The sequence below is a fragment of the Octopus bimaculoides genome, chromosome 1, assembly GCF_046866305.1.
Source record: "Octopus bimaculoides isolate indiv1 chromosome 1, ASM4686630v1, whole genome shotgun sequence".
In the NCBI taxonomy this organism is placed as follows: domain Eukaryota; kingdom Metazoa; phylum Mollusca; class Cephalopoda; order Octopoda; family Octopodidae; genus Octopus; species Octopus bimaculoides.
Window position 1 is genome coordinate 120,663,692 of NC_142928.1, and position 20,001 is coordinate 120,683,692.

Genomic DNA, 20,001 nt, shown 5'->3' on the forward strand with positions numbered 1-20,001 from the left:
GAGCATGGCCGTTGCCAGTATCGCCTGACTGGCCTTCGTAGGATTTTCGAGCGAGATCGTTGCCAGTGCCCCTGGACTGGCTCTTGTGCAGGTGGCACATAAAATACACCATCTTGAGCGTGGCCGTTGCCAGTACCGCCTGACTGGCCTTCGTGCGGGTGACACGTAAAAGCACCCACTACACTCTCTGAGTGGTTGGCGTAGGGAAGGGCACCCAGCCTTAGAAACTCTGCCAAATCAGATTGGAGCCTAGTGTAGCCATCTGGTTTCACCAGTCCTCGGTCAAATCGTCCAACCCGTGCTAGCATGGAAAGCGGACATTAAACGACGATGATAATATATATATATATATATATATATATATATATATATATATATATATATATATATATATATATATATATATATATATAAGTACATATATGTGTGTGTGTGTATATATATGAATATACAGTGTGTTCAAAAGGTCTCTCTGCAGTGAATTCTGCCTAGGTAGTACTCACTTGGCAGTAAAAGAGAAATTAAATTTTTTAAAGTTTTGTAAAGTCTAATATATTCTTTTGTAGTCTTATACCATCTTATAAATATTTATTTTGCAATAAAATACTTATTGCGGAGAGACTTTTTGAACACCTTGTGTGTGTGTGTGTGTGTATTATATGTGTGTGTGTGTGTGTGTGAGAGAGATTATAGTATGTGTGAGGCTATAGTAGACAAACTTGCCCAAGGTGTCATGAGGGGGAGTGGACCCGGAATCATGAGGTTGAGAAATAAGCTTTTTTACCACACAGCCACATCTGCACCTTTCTGTTGCTTTTGCCTTTTTTTTTCCATTAGCTACTTAAGTGAAGTGATTCCAAATGGAGATTAAAACCAACTATTAGTTCTGGTTTACCAACAATTTACCATTGTATTAAATTTTTGTCTGCAAAGAAAATTTAAGGGAAAAAATACATACTTACACGATTAATATGAACATAGTGAGCAGGCTCAAGATGTGTTTTTACAAAAGTAGTTTTTCCACCTGGAATTGAAATTTGAAAAATGTAAAAAAACAAAATACATAAAAAATATTTTTTTAAATCATAACTTCAAATTAACAAGCTCTTTGTAAGTTAAATGAAAAGGGTGATGAAAGCCATTAAAATGCTGAACAGAAAGAAAAATGAATTTACTCTATAATTACATAACCTTAACACTGAAAAAAATTTTATTGAAAGAATGAATAAATATAGAAACTGCTACAATTTGCATAACAAGATGGGTTAAGAGAGATATTTAAATCAGTTAAACTTTTGACAAAATTTCATTGGTGTTAATTTGTGATTTTAAAGGTTAATATATACATTTTTGATTCTCCCATTGTATACCCCTAATAACTGCAACAACTATATTCTGGAGGGTGTTATTGTAATGTTCTTGAATGTGTATATACACAATGGTCAGAGAGTATTGCTAATGCACAATAAACCATGTTGAATTCTGTTTGGTGCATCAAAATTCATAATCAGCATATCTCCAAAAATTTTAGGGCCTTTCAAGATTTATCATTAAATGCCATTGATGTATTCCAATACATCCATTAACTAGCAACAATTAAAAAATATTATTAATTAACTGCTAATTCATTAAATTGGTAACATTAAAAGAGAGAGAGTTATCTAAAACCAGTTCTGAGACACATACCAGTTTATCTGCTAAAAAAAAAAAAACAGCATCAGAGAAATTATTCGTTACATTATGCAATATGGCAGCAATTAAGACTGGGCTTCATAATTAGGGCTTGAAATGCTTTTAGCCCCTGAACACATACTAACTTGTTATATGATCTGAGATTAAGCAAATAGAGAATTATTCCCACTTCATAGAATAATGTATCTTGCTTTTCCTAATTATCTTGCTTTTATAACCTAATTATTAGATAAACTTTATGTAAATACATTCAGTTTAAATGAGTTGAGCTCTTAATACAATATCTTGCTTTCTTGTTGCCTTTTCTACAATGAGTTCAATAAAAATAGAATAAAAATGATAAATATAACATTCCTGACCTGTCTACATATAGTACGACATGACTGGAAATATTTTTTATTTATCAGAGTGCAGGAAAATAGACGTGGCCATAGTGGTGATGAAAGAGAGGGGGGAGAGAAAAAGAGAAAGAGAGAGGTGTTTCTTTCCTCAGAGGAAATTGTATTCATTACATCATAAAATGTCACAGCTAGCTAAAAAAAATCCCTTAATAGTAAAAGGTTGCAAAAAACAGCACTATTTCATTCCCTTGTTTAACTAATCAATTTGGGTTGCCACACTATCATATGAAAAAATAATTTATGGATAAAGGTAAAACATAAACAAAGTAATCCACTTAAAAAAGAGTACATACCTGCAGGATATCCCACCAATAAAATAAGCTAGAAAGAGAAGATAAAAACAAACTATTTCACAAAATTGTTACAAACAATTCATTTCTTCTACAACCACAAACAATTATTTAAATATAATATGCTTTACTTGAATTGTACTTTTTGGCAATTACGATTGGATATCATACATGTTGGGACTAAAGTGATTGCATTGCAATGGTCAGTGTATATATAAATATATATATATATATATATATACACACACACACATATACATATATACACACATAAACATACATATATATTCATATATATAAACATATATACATATATATATACATACATACATATATACATATATATATATAAGACATATACATATACACATACATACATATATACATACATATAAATATACACATATACATACATATAAATATACACATATACATACATATAAATATACACATATACATACATATAAATATACACATATACATATATATAAATATACACATATACATATATATATATATATATATATATATATATATACATACATATATACATACATATATAAACACATATATACATATGCATATATATACATAGATACATATAAATATACATACATACATGATGGCACCTGTGTCCAGCATCGCCTTCGTAGCACTTGAGCTGGTGGCACATGTAAAGACATTCGAGCGAGATTGTTGCCAGTCCCACTGGACTGGCTCCTGTGCAGGTGGCACGTAAAATACACCGTTTTGAGAGTGGCCGTTGCCAGTACCGCCTGACTGGCCTTCGTGCCGGTGGCACGTAAAAGCACCCACTACACTCTCGGAGTGGTTGGCGTTAGGAAGGGCATCCAGCTGTAGAAACTCTGCCAAATCAGATTGGAGCCTAGTGTAGCCATCTGGTTCACCAGTCCTCAGTCAAATCGTCCAACCCATGTAAGCATGGAAAGCGGACGCAGCTATTCTCATCCATTCTCACTACATGTCCATACCAGCGCAATCGTCTCTCTTGCACACCACAACTGATGCTTCTTATGTTCAGCTTTTCTCTCAAGATACTTACACTCTGTCGGGTATGCACACTGACATTACTCATCCATCGGAGCATACTGGCTTCATTCCTTGCGAGCTTACGCATGTCCTCAACAGTCACAGCACATGTTTCACGGCCATGTAGCATGGCTGTTCGTACACATGCATCATACAGTCTACCTTTTACTCTGAGTGAGAGGCCCTTTGTCACCAGCATAGGTAAGAGCTCTCTGAACTTTGCCCAGGCTATTCTTATTCTAGCAGCTACATTTTCAGCGCACCCACCCCCACTACTAACTTGGTCACCCAGATAGCGAAAGCTATCAACTACGTCGAGTTTTTCTCCCTGGAATGAGACAGAAGTTGTTTTCTGCACATTTACAGTGTTTATTGCACCTGAACATCTGTCACATACAAAAACTAACTTCCTAGTTAACCTGCCTTTGATATTGCTGCACCTCTTATGTGTCCATAGCTTGCACTGGGTACATCTTATAGAGTTTCTACCTACACCTTTTCTATAGATCAAGCAGGGCCATCTACCTGAAGGGGTTTGTGTTTTGTCTACCTTCCAACTTATGAGGACTTTGGTTTTAGCTAGGTTGACTCTAAGGAACTTCGATTCTAGTCCTTGCTTCCACACCTGAAACTTCTCCTCTAGTTCTGATAGTGACTCAGCAATTAGTGCAAGGTCATCAGCATAGAGGAGCTCCCAGGGGCATCCTGTCTTGAATTCCTCTGTTATTGCCTAGAGGATTATGACAAATAGGAGGTGGCTGAGGACAGAACCCTACCTCTACCCGGAATTCTTCACTGCACTCATTGCCAACCCTCACCTTACTGACAGTGTCTCTGTACATGTCTCGCACAGCTCTCACTAACCATTCTTCTATCCCAAGTTTCCTCATTGACCACCAGATAAGGGATCAGGGGACCCTGTCAAAGGCTTTCTCCATGTCAATGAAAGCCAGGTACAGAGGTTTATCCTTGGCTAAGTATTTCTCCTGAAGCTGTCTTACCAGAAATATAGCATCAGTGGTGCTTGTCCCTGGTATGAACCCAAACAGCATCTCATCTAAACTGACTTGCTCCCTAATTTGTTGGGCTATGACCCTCTCCGCGACTTTCATTACCTGATCTAACAGCTTGATACCTCTGTAATTATTTGTATCTAAAGCGTCACCTTTACCTTTGTAGCAGTTGACTATGCTGCTGCTACACCAGTCATTGGGTATGACTCTTTTGTGTATCACCTAACTGGCTATACGGGTGACTAGGCTATAGCCAACACTGCCAGATATTTTGAGCATCTCTGCAGTAATTCCTGATGGGCCGGGGGCTTTCCCTGTCTTCACACTCTTAATTGCTTTATCTACCATGGTACTGTCAACTCGGATAGCTGGTCCCTCTGTTGGGTCTACATACAGCAGGCTCTCTTTCTCCCATTCATTCTCTTTATTAAGCAATCTATTGTAGTGGCATCTCCAGACCTCTTTCTTTGCAGCCTCATTTAGTGCAAGCGTACCATCATCCATGCGAACACATTTCTCTCCTACGACATCACAATTCTCTCACACACTGTCTTGTAATACGAAATACCTCAAGTCTTTGGTCCTCACAGCAAAGAACATTGGCAAATTTTTTCTTATCTGCTTCCCTTCTGGCTGAATAAACCTGTCGCCTAGCTTCCCTTCTGGCAGTCTGATACAATTCCCTGCTACCACCGTTCTTCCAGTCCTTCCAAGCCTGTTTCTTTTGTCTAATAGCCCTGTCTACCACCTTGTTCCACCACCATGTTACTTTGGGTCAAGTGGGGACTTTACACTAGCCACAGATCTGGTTGGTGGCTCTCAGCAGGTTGTCCCGCAGAAACCTCCAATTGTCTTCCACGTCGTATGATGCTATATCCCCTTCTATTTCGTTAAATGCTTCGAGTAACATGTCTCTAAATCTCTGTCCATTTGCAGGATCTTTAAGCTTCTATACCCTTCTCCTCCAAGCCGGTCTACTTCTGGGCATCCATTTTGCCTTGATCCCGAAGTCGCTAGCTACTAATCTGTGTTGAGGGGTACATTCTTTGCCAGGGAAGGTTTTGGCATTTATAAACCGCCCTTTTTCCCTATTTCTGGAGAGGATGTAGTTGATTTGGCTAGAGTGTCGTAATGTTGTCGTAATTCAAACTGTTTGAATTACGACATTTAGATAAGTATAGCTTTTACTTTGTTTAATGACTTTATATCATTGTTTGAAAATAATATGTATTCTTGTATTTTTATATTATTCAATTGATTTTTAAAGATTATTTTTAATCGATACCTTATTTAACACTAAATTATTTAGAAGTAAGAGTATCATTTTAACCTAAAATAAGACTTCAATTTGATTAGGGTTGAAATATTTTCAATTAATACTGTTTAATATTTCATTCTATTTTATGCGATAAATAACTAGTCTTTTTTCTTTGTTTATACAGTATCGTTAATGGGTTGTTTTTTTTTTATGACTTAAGCTATATAAAGTTTAATCTTTCATTCATAATAATTTTTTCATTCATATTTTTATTTCTAATAAACCTCTAGTTCTGAGTTTAACATCTAAGTTTCAGTTTGAACTACAACAACATTTTGATTAGTATAATTTTTACTTTCTTTAACGACTTTATATCATTGTTTGAAAAAATAAGTATTCTTGTATTTTTTTATTATTCAATTGATTTTTAATGATAATTTTAATCGATACCTTATTTAACACTAAATTATTTAGAAGTAAGACTTCGATTTGATTAGGGTTGAAATATTTTCGATCAATACTGTGCGATAAATACCTAGTCTTTTTATTTTAATTTCTTTGTTTATACAATATCGTTAATGCTTTTTTTATTGATTTAAGTTATATAAAGTTTAATCATTCATTCATAATAATGTTTTCATTCATATTTTTATTTCTATTCCTATACTTTACAGAATATTTTCACTAGACTTCTTATAAATAAACGTTTTTAGTCTTAAATAGCCTAGCTTAAACTATTGCATCGTTTAAATATGTGCTAATATTATCTTTATTATTTTAACCTTAAACTTCGTTCAAATTGTATTTTAAACGAAAAAATTTGTTTAAGTTGTTTTTTGCAGACCTGTTGAGGCAAGTGAAATCGAAATCGAGTTAAATTCGACGACTGGCACCCATGCCAACGTCGCCTCCTTCATTGGACACGAAACTCAGCTTGCAAAAACTTATTGGGGCAAGCAAAATCGTGATGGCACCTATGTCCAGCATCGCCTTTCTGGGATTTGTGCCCGCAGCATGTGTAAGGACTTTCGAGAGAGATTGTTGCCAGTGCCCCTGGACTGGCTCTTGTGCAGGTAGCACATGAGATGCACCATTTTGAGCGTAGCCATTGCCAGTACCGCCTGACTGGCCTTCAGGCCGGTGGCACATAAAGGCACCCACTGCACTCTCTGAGTGGTTGGCATTGGGAGGGGCATCCAGCTGTAGAAACTCTGCCAATCGGAAATATGTTGTGCGTGAGAAGACCCAGCAAGCCAAGTGAGACCTAAATCTAAGTCCTCAGCCAGTCCACTTATTCATACCTTCCTTCATTGGAAACTAAACTCCACTTGCGAAGACCTGTTGCGGCAAGTGAAATCGAAATCGAGTTAAATTCGACGACTGGCACCCATGCCAACGTCGTCTCCTTCATTGGATACGAAACTCAGCTTGCAAAGACTTATTGGGGCAAGTGAAATCGTGATGGCACCTGTGCCCAGCGTCGCCTTTCTGGCACTTGTGCCCGCGGCATGTGTAAGGACTTTTGAGTGAGATCGTTGCCAGTGCCCCTGGACTGGCTCCTGTGCAGGGGACACATAAAATACACCATTTTGAGCATGGCCGTTGCTTGTACCGCCTGACTGGCCTTCGTACCGGTGGCACGTAAAGGCACCCACTGCACTCTCTGAGTGGTTGGTGTTAGGTGGTGCATCCAGCTGTAGAAACTCTGCCAACTGGAAATATGCTGTGCGTAAGACGACCCGGCAAGCCAAGTGAGACCTAAATCTAAGGCCTCAGCCAGTCCACTTATGCGTACCTTCCTTCATTGGACACTAAACTCCACTTGCGAAGACCTGTTGAGGCAAGTGAAATCGAAATCGAGTTAAATTCGACGACTGGCACCCATGCCAACGTCGTCTCCTTCATTGGACACGAAACTCAACTTGCGAAGACTTGTTGGGGCAAGCGAAAGCGAAATCGTGATGGCGTGTAAGGACTTTCGAGCGGGATCGTTGCCAGTGCCCCTGGACTGGCTCTTGTGCGGGTGGCACATAAAATACACCTCTTTGAGCGTGGCCGATGCCAGTACCGTCTGACTGGCCTTCGTGCCGGTGGCATGTAAAAGCACCCACTACATTCTCTGAGTGGTTGGCGTAGGGAAGGGCATCCAGCTGTAGAAACTCTGCCAAAGCAGATTGGAGCCTGGTGTAGCCATCTGGTTTCACCAGACCTCAGTCAAATCGTCCAACCCATGCTAGCATGGAAAGTGGACGTTAAACGACGATGATGATGATGATGATGTAGGGTTGATTATGGAATGTTTATTATTTTGATATTTTTAATAATATTTTTCTATCTTTATATAATAAGTATTTTATATAAATTCATTTGTTTTTTATTGTTGGTTGATATATACATTCATTTATTATTATTGTTGTATTTTGACCTGAAGATTAGCTATATTTTTTAATAGAATTGATTTTCAATAGATTTCAATCGATTTAAATTTTCTTTCTATTTGAAAATTAGTTATGAAACACGTGTAGTCATTTTATTATCTTTATCTTATGATATTTACTTTGTATTATACTTATTTATTGTGCTTTTAATTATTAATTTTTCTATGTGACAGTGGATTTTCATCGATGAGTTCATGAATATATATATATATATATATATATATATATATATATACACATACATATATATATATATACATACATACATATATAAACATGTATATACATATATATATACATACATACATACATATATAAACATGTATATACATATATATATACATACACATATATATATATATATATATATATATATATATATAAATAGACATACATTTTTTTTCTTCACTAGTTTCAGCTCCCAAATTGTACCCATGCCGTGGCACCACCATATGGTGTTGCTACATTATTTTTACTTCACTAATTCTTTTTAAAACCATGCAATGAATATTATACTTTCTTCTATAAAATATCTTTCTTGTGGTACAAAAAAGATCATTATCATTTTTTAATAACTAGTTAATGTCTACAGATAATAGCAATTGTTTGACAAGGTATAAATTTATTTTGACACAAGAAGGATGTAAAGTAAAATAAACGCCATAAAAATTTACCTCTTGCTTTTTGAGTGTTAAAGGTTTAGGTGGGTTTGTGAGTGGTGTGGATGCCAAAAGTCTCCGCTGAAAAATTTATAAAAAGTAACAAATTATTATCCTGTTAAATGAACTTCTTTCAAATGTATAATTGTTTCCATGTAAGATATGGCAAATTTTAGTTTGTCTACTCTTTCTTTAGAAATACCTTTATTTATGGTAAAACAAACAAGGCTCGATTGATGTTACTTAACATTTTATCGCATCAACATGTAGTTTTGTCTCAAATCAGAATTTAACTCTGAGCATTATGCATATATACATGTGTGCGTACACAAGTTATTTAGTGACCTCATTTGTGCCAGTAGCATGGAGGTTGACATTAGGAAGGGTATCCATCTACAGAAACTATACTAATGCAAACACTTAAGCATAATGCTCACTGGATCCTGTCACATAATCCTATCCATGCCACCATGAAAAATAGATATTAAATAATGATGATATATATGTGTTTGTGTGTGTGAGTGTATACATGTATATATATGCATATATATATAAGCGTGTGTGAGTATATAACATATAAATATATGTGCATATACAAAATATATAATTGTGTGTGTGTGTGTGTGTGTGTATTCAAAGATTTTTGTTAGAAGCAGCTCAATAATTATCAACATCACATACTTAATGTATGTGTGTTATTAAACACTTTTTAGGTTGTGGTATTTCCTCCCGAGAAGTTACCTTTAAAGAAATAGAGTATCAAAAAACACAGTATACTTCAAAGCTAAACAAAACAAATTACCTCAGAAGTGAGCATCTTTAAAAGGACTTTCACTACACAAAATACTACAGCCTAAAAGCAATTAGCAACACACAAACATTAAGTGTTGGCCCCTTGTGGGTAATAAAAAAAATCACAAACATTAAGTATATGACATTGATAATGTTTATATATATATATATAAATGTCAAGCAATGAGAATGAATGCTCAACACCACATTGGAGGATAAAATTTCTTTATTTGTGTATTAAGGCTTCCATTGGTTTCATGTTAACAAAATATCTTCATATCTTAACAATTTTTCTAGCCAATCATGTGGAGGAATGGTGTTCATCTCCATTTTGGATGCAAACATAAATATATATATATATATATATATATATATATATATATATATATATATATATATATATATATATATATATATATAAACATGGACAGAGCCCAGAAGCTAATTGCTGGGAAGCAAACCTCTTACCACACAGCCATGCTTGTGCCTATCATATACATACATACAGGTTGGCCAAAAGTCACCTGATAGCAAATCAAAACCATTTAATTCCAAGATTTATCTATGTTTAACAATTGAATGAATTTCATAAACGCATCTAAATATGAAACATCATGGAAATTGTTCAAACTGACGTCCTTCTTGAGCAACACCATCTTTCCAAATGAATAAATAAAACTGAATATTAAGTATTTATGGAATTTTGATTTACTGTCGGATTAATTTTGGCCAATCCTGTATATATATATATATATATATATATATATATATATACGTGTGTGTGTGTGTGTATGTGTGTATGAGCACAAGCAAAGCTATATGGTTAAGAAATTCACTTCTTAACAACATGGTTTCAGATGCAGTCCTACTGTGTTGTGCCTTGAGAAAATAGAATTGGTAGACAGAAACTGAAACTGTGGGTGGGTGGGAGTGCTGTGTGTACGCATGTATGTGAGTTTGTGCATGTGTGTGCGTTCCTGTCTTGACATTAAACAATAATTCATCAACCACGTTATTCATTTCCAATCTTCAGCGAAAACATTCTTGGAAACAAGTGCGGTTAAACAGCAGGAAGGATATCTAGCCATAGAATATCTGCCTCAAAAAGTCTGACTAGTTTACGCTAGCATGGAAAAGAATACTTGGCAGCATTTCATCCATTTTTACATTCTGAGTTCAAATTCTACCATGGTTGATTTTGCCTTTCATCCTTTTGGGGGTCAATAAAATAAGTACCAGATAAGTACTGGGGTTGATGTACTTGACTTACACCCTCCTCTGAAATTGCTGGCCTTGTGCCAAAACATAGTTTCTGTCTACCAAATTCACTCCCAAAGCATTGGTCAGCACAAAGTGTTGTGAAGCAGGACTGAACACAAAACCCATGTAGCTGCTAAATGAAATTCTTAACAAGCAAAATCGTGATGGCACCTGGCACTTGTGCCGGTGGCATGTGTAAAGACATTCAAGCGAGATCATGCCAGTGCCCCTGGACTGGCTCCTGTCCAGGTGGCACGTAAAATACACCATTTTGAACGTGGCCGTTGCCAGTACCACCTGACTGGCCTTCGTGCCAGTGGCACGTAAAAGCACCCACTACACTCTCGGAGTGGTTGGCGTTAGGAAGGGCATCCAGCTGTAGAACCTCTGCCAAATCAGATTGGAGCCTGGTGTAGCCACCTGGTCCACCAGTCCTCAGTTAAATCGTCCAGCCCATGCTAGCACGGAAAGCGGATGTTAAACGATGATGATGAGGAGGAGGAGGACATTTGTTTTTCATTTTAATTAACAATAAAAGAAACTATAGATTTAGAGAAGAATATTTTTGTTTTAAAGAGTAAGAAACAAAAAAGAAGAAAAAAAAGAAATGGTTTAGGCAAAAGTACTTACTGGGTCAAAATCAGGCATATTGAAAGGTGCAACTTCTGCTGATAAAAAATATTCTTCTGGTGTATAAAACTTTACATTGATATTAATGGCAAACTGATAAAAACCAAATGAAAAATGTCAGTACTTGATAATAAATTAATGATACAACAATACCATAATACAAAACAGATATGAATCTATATAGATGTTGATATAAGAGATTATTTCAAAGTCATTCTTAATGTTCTAAATGCAGGTATTTATGTTGAGTTACCTACTAATTAGCAATTGTCAAAGACATTATTCTTTGAAAAAACAATCTAACCCTAGATTTTGCTAAAAGATTCATTTCTATCAGTAAACAAAAAAAATAAACATAATTATGCATGCAAGAATGTCCCTCCTATTCCAGACAACTTATCCTGGGTATAAAATAAAATAAATGCTCAGAAAATGATAGCCTCTTCAACATATCCTTGGAGAAATAAGTAAAATATCCAAGAAATTCGTTTGTGTCTATACAGGGACAATAGACTAAACATCTCCCAAATTTCAGATGAAGATAAATAAGATGAATTTAGGAAAAAACCTAATAAATATTTTCAAAGAGTTTGACCTAAAAGCATCTATACATATGAACTTAACCATAGCAAATTATCTTGGCATAACATTAACTCTAAACACTAGAAAACATTACCATTAAATGAAACCAAATGAAGTGGCTTTAAGTGTTAGTTTAAGTGTTAGCAAGCCCGGCGAAATGCCTAGCGGTATTTCATCTGCCGTTATGTTCTGAGTTCAAATTCTAACAAGGTCGACTTTGCCTTTCATCCTTTCAGGGTCGATAAATTAAGTACCAGTTATGCACTGGGGTCAATGTAATCGACTTAATCCCTTTGTCTGTCCTTGTTTGTCCTCTCTATGTTTAGCCTCTTGTGGGCAATAAAGAAATAAGTGTAAGCATAAATTCAAGCTACCACCCATGCTACAGCCATACAAAGAGCACCCAATACACTCTTAAGTGGTTGGCATTAGGAAGGTCAACCAGCTGTAGAAACCAATGCAAAGCAGACATAGAACCTGGAAGAGCCCTCTGGCTTGTCTGTTCATATCAAAATGCCAAACACATGCTAGCATGGAAAAAGGGACATTAAACAGTGGTGGTGATGATGATGATGATGATGATAAAGTATGTAATCCAAGCTGTGTCTCCAAAAAGCACATCTGCATAATCCAGTACTCTAAAGTATATTTGTAGATATTATATTTCATACAAGAGTTGAGAATACTAGAGAATACTGGAAGATACATTTACAGAAAACTGGAAAACTTTTTTGGTATTATTTATTCCCATTACAAAACTTTCAATAGCAGGTGCAGGAGTGACAGTGTGGAAGTAGCTTGCTTACCAACCACATGGTTCCGGGTTCAGTCCCACTGTGTGGCACCTTAGGCAAGTGTCTTCTACTATAGCCTCGGGCCGACCAAAGCCTTGTGAGTGGATTTGGTAGACGGAAACTGAAAGCAGCCCGTCGTATATATATATATATATATATATATATATATATATATATATATATATTTGTGTGTGTAAATGTTTGAGTGTCTGTGTTTGTCCCCCCAACATCGCTTGACAACCGATGCTGGTGTGTTTACGTCCCCGTAACTTAGCGGTTTGGCAAAAGAGACCGATAGAATAAGTACTAGGCTTACAAAGAATAAGTCCTGGGGTCAATTTGCTCAACTAAAGGCGGTGCTCCAGCATGGCCACAGTCAAATGACTGAAACAAGTAAAAGAGTAAAAGAGTAATAGCAGTTACAGAGGCATACATGTAGAAAAACATGTAAGGCATCTATCAATAATTCTTCAGACTGAGAATTAAAATTATACTATTAAGATAATATCATTTCAATATATTACAAGTTCATTAGCCATCACAATGCTGCCAGCAAAAATATTTGTTAATCATACACGTACCTTCATAAATTGTTCAAAGTGAAAGTTTTTTTTTTTTAAATCTGTGTTGTGCTGTCTCTATGTTGAAAGGTATACAAACACACACACACAAACAAACAACAACAAAAAATAACTATAGGTATTATAAATATATGCATATGGGTTTTGTATAAGTCTGTGTTTGCATTGTGTTGACAGGCTTGCACTTAAAATTCCCACATTTTAACCAAAACTTGTCAGTTAATAAGGTGACAACACTGTTTATTTACCTTTCACACACACACTCTCTCTTTTCCCCTCTCTCTCTCAATAATTTTTTCTCCTCTTCTTCCCTCTCTCAACACACGTTACAGGCAAACAGTCAGAGATCAGCTCTTTTAGAAAATAAGATTTTGATTCTCAGCCTAATCACTAATAGATGTCTTGCATATTTTTCTGTTTAACTGCTATTGGTAATGAAATTTTTGTAATGGGAATAAATATTACCAAAAATATTTTTCCAGTTTTCTGTTTTGATACATGTGTATCTGTGTGTGTGTGTATGTGTGAACATCATCATCATTTAACATCAAACCTCCCATGCTGGCATGGGTTGGATGGTTTGACACAAGCCGGCCAGGAAGACTACACCAGGCTATTGTGTCTGCTTTGGCATGGTTTTTATGACTGGATGCCCTTCCTAACACCAACCACCTCGCAGATTGGACTGAGTGCTTTTTATGTGGCACCAGCACATGTGAGGTCAGTTTTGGCATGGTTTTATAGCTAGATGCCTATCCAAATGCCAACTGCTTCACCACGTGGACTGGATGCTTTTTATGTGGCACCAGCACTGACAGGGTCACCAAGTAACTTGCAAAACAAGGAATATTGAGAAAGGAGGGAGCATTGGAGGAGGTGATCTTGTGTCAGATGATGAAAGGTTAGAGTGTGACAGAGAGGTAGAAACAGGTGTTTTGCTATAGAGGAGATACATAGTTACCCAGCCAGAGAGAGAGAGAGAGACCTAATGAGAAAGAGGACAGAAATAGGTGTGCTGATGTAAAGGAGATACTTGGTTACCTAGTCATAGAGAAGAGCAACAGAGGGAAAGAGAAAGTGATTAAGAATGAGGGGCCTGACTCATCGTTATTGGTTTGCAGTTTCAGTTCCTGGACTGTGCAGCGCATTGTGTTCTTTGAACAAACCACTCCACACAGCTGTAAATGAGTACCAGCCACTGCTTGTGCAACCGTCACATCCTGGATGCTTCATTGGGTCAAATGTGAGAAGGACCAAGAAGGTGTCTACATCAGCCTGCAACTACATAAACACCTAAAACAATTAATGAAGGTATGGTACATGCTACCAAGCCCTATCTGCTTGCAAGTGACAGCTGGATGTGCTTTTATACTACATACACATACACACAGAGATTCATGAATAACCATGTTTAAAGGCTACTTTATAACCGCATGGTTCCAGGCTTAATCTAGTAGATGAATAGGTGCAGACATAGCTGTTTGATCAAGAAGTTCATTTTTAATCATGTGGTTCTGTGTTCAATCCTGCCATAAAGCACTCAGAAAAGATAACGTATGCTAGGTTGTAGGAATAGAATAATTAACTATAACTCACCAATCGATCAGAACAAGAAAAATCTTTCTTTTTCCCATGCTTCCAATTATCAGGTCGTCCAGCAGCATCTAAAAAGCAAAATAGAAAATAGTTAACCCTAATAAATGCTTTTTTCTTATTCTTCTTTGTCAGCAATTTTAAAATCAGTTTGAATAAATAAAGTAATTTTGATGGACAAGACAAGAATATGATGTACACATCCTATTGAGCGTTAGCAAATAATTGTTGATTAGTCCCAGGTTAGCACCGATTGTGTAGATAACCTATGATTAAGTAGTGGTCAAGATATTACCATTCCACACTTTCTGTATATCAGAGACTGCATTATACAATATGTTAATTTCTTAAAGATGGTAGAGTGAGCTGGCTCTTCTGAGTTCCTAGTATATACACCAAACACTGACAGCCCATACATCCTGTGTTATGCAATACTGTATCCTTGGTTAAATCTGCTATCTGCTATCAATGATCCAATCTACCCATCTGTCAATAGATACTATGAGAAAGCAAAATTTACTGCGATATGTAGAACAATCACTGTAAAATTGGCAATTCTTTATACACTGCACTATATAATATTATTCTGTATTATATTTACATATAAAAAATACAAAGAGTCCCTATAGGAGAGTAGTAAATGAAATGAACTGCTAATTACATATATGGCCAAGATACTGACCACATTAAAAGTAGAGCCATTCTTTTACGCCTCAAGATATCTGTTTAATTTTATGCCTCAAGATATCTATATAATTAGTAATTTACCAACAAAAATACTGACACATGCTAGTATGGAAAATCAATGCAGAACAGCAATATCATATACACTCATTTATTTAAGGCCCATTTATCTATGCAAGCATATGGATTGAATGGGAATGTATTTCAGGCAATATTTTACAAATAGATGCTCTTCTTGTTGCCAACATTAAAATGTTTCATGTAGGGGAATTTTATTCCACAGGTCTTCAAAAGTGCAGAGCAACAGTCATAATGTCAACAAGAAATTTAAACATCATATCACCATTTCACTCAAGGAAAGCTGTAGGATAACAACATTCACACACATATACACACGTGTGTGTGTAATATCATCATCATTTTAATGTCCACTATTCCCTGTTCCATGCTCACAAGGGTCAGACAGAATTTTATAAGACAGACCATTTACAGTTGTCATCTACCAAATTCAATCAAACGGCATTAATCAGCCTGGAGTGCCATGCTGTGGGACTGAATCTGAAACTACAAGGTTGCAAAGTGATCTTAACCAGCAAACCATGCCTATACCTATAAGCCAAACTAGAAATTCCAAACACATTTATAGCGACATTCTGCTTAATCAATCCCTTTTTCAGTAAATTTATCATCAATATTTTGAGTGACTAAGTTATTATACTAAGGATATTCAACACTGTAATAGTAGAAGTTACCATTTGAAACTTGACAATTCAATAATTTGTGAAATGAAATTTCGTTACGAGAAATAGCATATTCAACAATTCAATTCTGTTGTGAATTATCTCCACTTGGATATGATAGCCTTTCAAATTACTAGCGCATGGAGAATAGTTACTTCCCTTTGAAAGGTCATCTACTTCAACTGTAACGAAATTACTGTCCAGGTTATATCTTTAAAACTATAAAAATCTTTTGTTTTAATAGTTCACATAACTAATATTTACATAAACATTATATTTCTTATTTTGAATTGGCAGAAGGCTAAGTTTCGTGCAGAACACTTATCAAACGCATCATATCACTGTTATTTCATCAATACGTGAAGATTTGTCTTGAGCCCTTGCACTCAAAGTGCCAGTTACCCAGTTTCTGGACATCACAACATTCCCTTTGAATGGGACGTTGGTCAGTTGCAAGATTACTCATTTACGCTGAGTGGGATGGAGCAACAAATGAAATGGAATGTTGCTCAAGAACACATTGCACAAACCAGTCCAAGAAAAAAATTAATCCAGCAATAATTAAGAGTGCAAAACCTTAATTACTAAGGCCATGCACACACACACACACACACACACACACACACATATATATATATATATAGAGAGAGAGAGAGAGAGAGAGAGAACAAGAGAAAGAGAGAGTGAGAGCGAGAGAGAGAGAGAGCAAGAGAGAGTGAGAGCAAGAGAGAGAGAGAGCAAGAGAGAGAGAGAGCAAGAGAGAGAGAGAGCAAGAGAGAGAGAGAGCAAGAGAGAGAGAGAGCAAGAGAGAGAGAGAGCAAGAGAGAGAGACACAGAGAGAGAGAGAGAGAGAGAGAGAGAGAGAGAGAGAGAGAGAGAGAGAGAGAGAGAGAGAGAGAGAGAGGCAATTATGCAGATAAACAATTAGACATATTAAATATTATAATAGTTTGGGTATGAAATACAAAATATGTACATATGTATATACATATCTTGTATTTCATACCCAAACTATGATATATTAATATGGTTAATGTCTAATTTTTATCCACATAAATTGCCTCTATATCCACTCAACTTCATCCCTCTTATAGCCTTTCTTTACCTTGTGGAATCGATCGCCTGTAAACGCATTGGTGTCTAAGTTTGAATCTTTTGAGCACTACTAAGTGTTGTCTATACGGGTAATATCTGGATCCCATCTGTGGACTATATGTGTGTGTGTGTGTGTGTGTGTGTGTATATATATATATATATATATATATATATATATATATATATATATATATATATACACACACACACACACACACACAGAGCTTGTTTTTGCTTAAATTATGCAAATTAACTAAAGCCATTTCTATTTTCTACTTACAGGTAGAATATTTTGTGCCAGATATGGCCAGTTTAAATGCTCGAGGGTTAAACATCAAAGTAGCTATTTCTGTCAAGCAAGAAATGTCATTTACTTTTAGAATTGATATTTTTGTCCACAACACAAAATTTTTTAAAATAATAACAGAATTTTAAATCTTGCAAAGTTTGTTTAATAACTTGCAACATAAGTCAGGTGGGAGCAATATGCAAACCCATCTAATCTATGCTAGTATGGAAAAATGGATCATCGTCATCATTTAACATCTGTTTTCTATGCTGGCATGGGTTAGACAGTTCAACAGGAGCTGGTCAGCTGGAGAGCTGACCAAACTCCAATTGTTTGTTTTGACATGGTTTATACAGCTGGATGCCCTTCCTAAATGCCAACCACTTTACAGAGTGTGTTGGATGCTTTTCACATGCTACTGCCACAGGTACCCTTACATGGCACCAGCACAAGTGCATTGCATGTAGTACCAGCATGAGTGCATTTAACATGGCACCAGTACAAGTGCAGTTTACATGGCACTAGAATGAGTGCATTTTATATGACACTGCACTTGCAGAACAAAGACCTCTTGGCTGGAAGACAGGGTGGGGACGTGACCATGGGAAAAATGGGCATTTAAACAATCATGATGACAAATGATGATATAGTCATCATTACTGAGCAGACAGCTGATAGCTATTGGGACATGTTCTTGAAGCGAAGTATTCATTGAGTCCCACTTTGCCTAGCTGAAAAACAAGAGGTATAATTCCAGCACATTACAGTTTGGTGACTATAGTAGAACAGACTTAATTTTAACACACAATTTCAGATAAAAGACCTCTTGCCTAGAAAGTAGATCAAAAATTAGCAATTTTATTAATCTGAAATTTCATCACACACTATCCTTATATTGAGGGAAATATGGGAGCATTTGTTACAAAAAAATACAAATGAATTGTTAAAAAAATTGTTAAAATAAGAAAAGTATTAACTAACCTCCAACATAAAAACTTTTCATGTGATCAATCGTAATGTTATCGTTTTCCTATAACATAAAAAACACATAATTAAATCAGTTGACAATGTACATAAATGTAGCTCTATAAACTACACCATAGAGAATGTAAATTAATTCAAAGTAAGAAAATGTGTCAAGAAGAGTTTTATTTCATTTAGGATTATAGCCAATCAGGTGTAATATATATCATTTATCTTTTATCTTTACTTGTTTCAGTCATCAGACTGCGGCCATGTTGGGGAACTGCATTGAAGAATTTTTAGTTGAATGTATCAACCCCAGTACTTATTTTTTTAAAGTATGATACTTATTCTATTGGTCTCTCTGGCTGAACCACTAGGTTATGGGGACATAAACACACCAGCACAGGTTGTCAAGTGACAGTGGGGATGACAAACACAGACACAAAGACACACACACAAACACACACACACACACACAAGGTGCAGTAAATAAACTGTCGTCTAAATTACACAAAAATGAAAATATCACTGACATCTCATTTTAACAGATATATTGACCAAAATTACATAAAGATATCCTGAAATACTAAAGTAAATTTATTCAATAAAATTGCCATTGGTTTCAGCCATGGCCCCCAAATGACTTTGGAATCTCGTGATTCTTCTAGATGGTCTCCTTGTTTAAGTTGGTCAATGCTACCATAATCCTTGCCTTCAGTTTATCTATGGTGTTACAAGGAATTTTTTGGTCTCTCGCTCAACTGTGCCCAACATATAATAATCAAGGGGGTTGCAATCTGGAGAGTTAAACGACCAGATGTTAGGGGTGATGTGGTCACAGACAGCCATGACTGGGTTCTCCTTGTGTGACATGCTGCAGAGTCCTGTTGCCAGACACAGGGTCTTCCAGTAGCCACTCTCTTGATCCAGGGCAGCACTACCTCCTCCAAGAACTTGATGTAGGCCTCTGTGTTGAGCCTGAAGCCATGTGGGAAGATGAATGGAGGCATAACGTTGCCTTCACTAGTCATCCCTCCAAACACGATGATGTTGACTGGATGTTTCCTTTTTATCACTCTCAGTACATGTTTGTATTGGTGCATGTTCTTATTGGAGCTTCCAGCACTTCACATAGGAGATTCTGGCATGAATGCCAAGCAGTACAGCATGTCATTTCCAAATTTCTGGCAGAGT

At 36.2% G+C, this 20,001-nt stretch overlaps 1 protein-coding gene across 7 annotated transcripts in view; it reads right to left on the reverse strand.

Annotated features, from left to right (window-relative positions):
* Positions 1 to 20,001, reverse strand: part of LOC106871510 (uncharacterized protein F21D5.5) — a 95,729-nt gene that overhangs the window by 34,090 nt on the left and 41,638 nt on the right. For all 7 annotated transcript variants that reach the window (XR_008264649.2, XM_052969836.2, XM_089357005.1 and 4 more), the window contains 6 exons: positions 18,823 to 18,871; positions 15,037 to 15,104; positions 11,484 to 11,576; positions 8,817 to 8,882; positions 2,387 to 2,414; positions 963 to 1,024 (listed from right to left, as the gene is read on the reverse strand). Coding sequence is in view for 6 of the 7 variants with exons in the window: in XM_052969836.2 (XP_052825796.2) it covers positions 963 to 1,024; positions 2,387 to 2,414; positions 8,817 to 8,882; positions 11,484 to 11,576; positions 15,037 to 15,104; positions 18,823 to 18,871 (366 nt within the window). In the remaining variant the exon portion in view is untranslated. The remainder of the gene's footprint in view (positions 1 to 962; positions 1,025 to 2,386; positions 2,415 to 8,816; positions 8,883 to 11,483; positions 11,577 to 15,036; positions 15,105 to 18,822; positions 18,872 to 20,001) is intronic.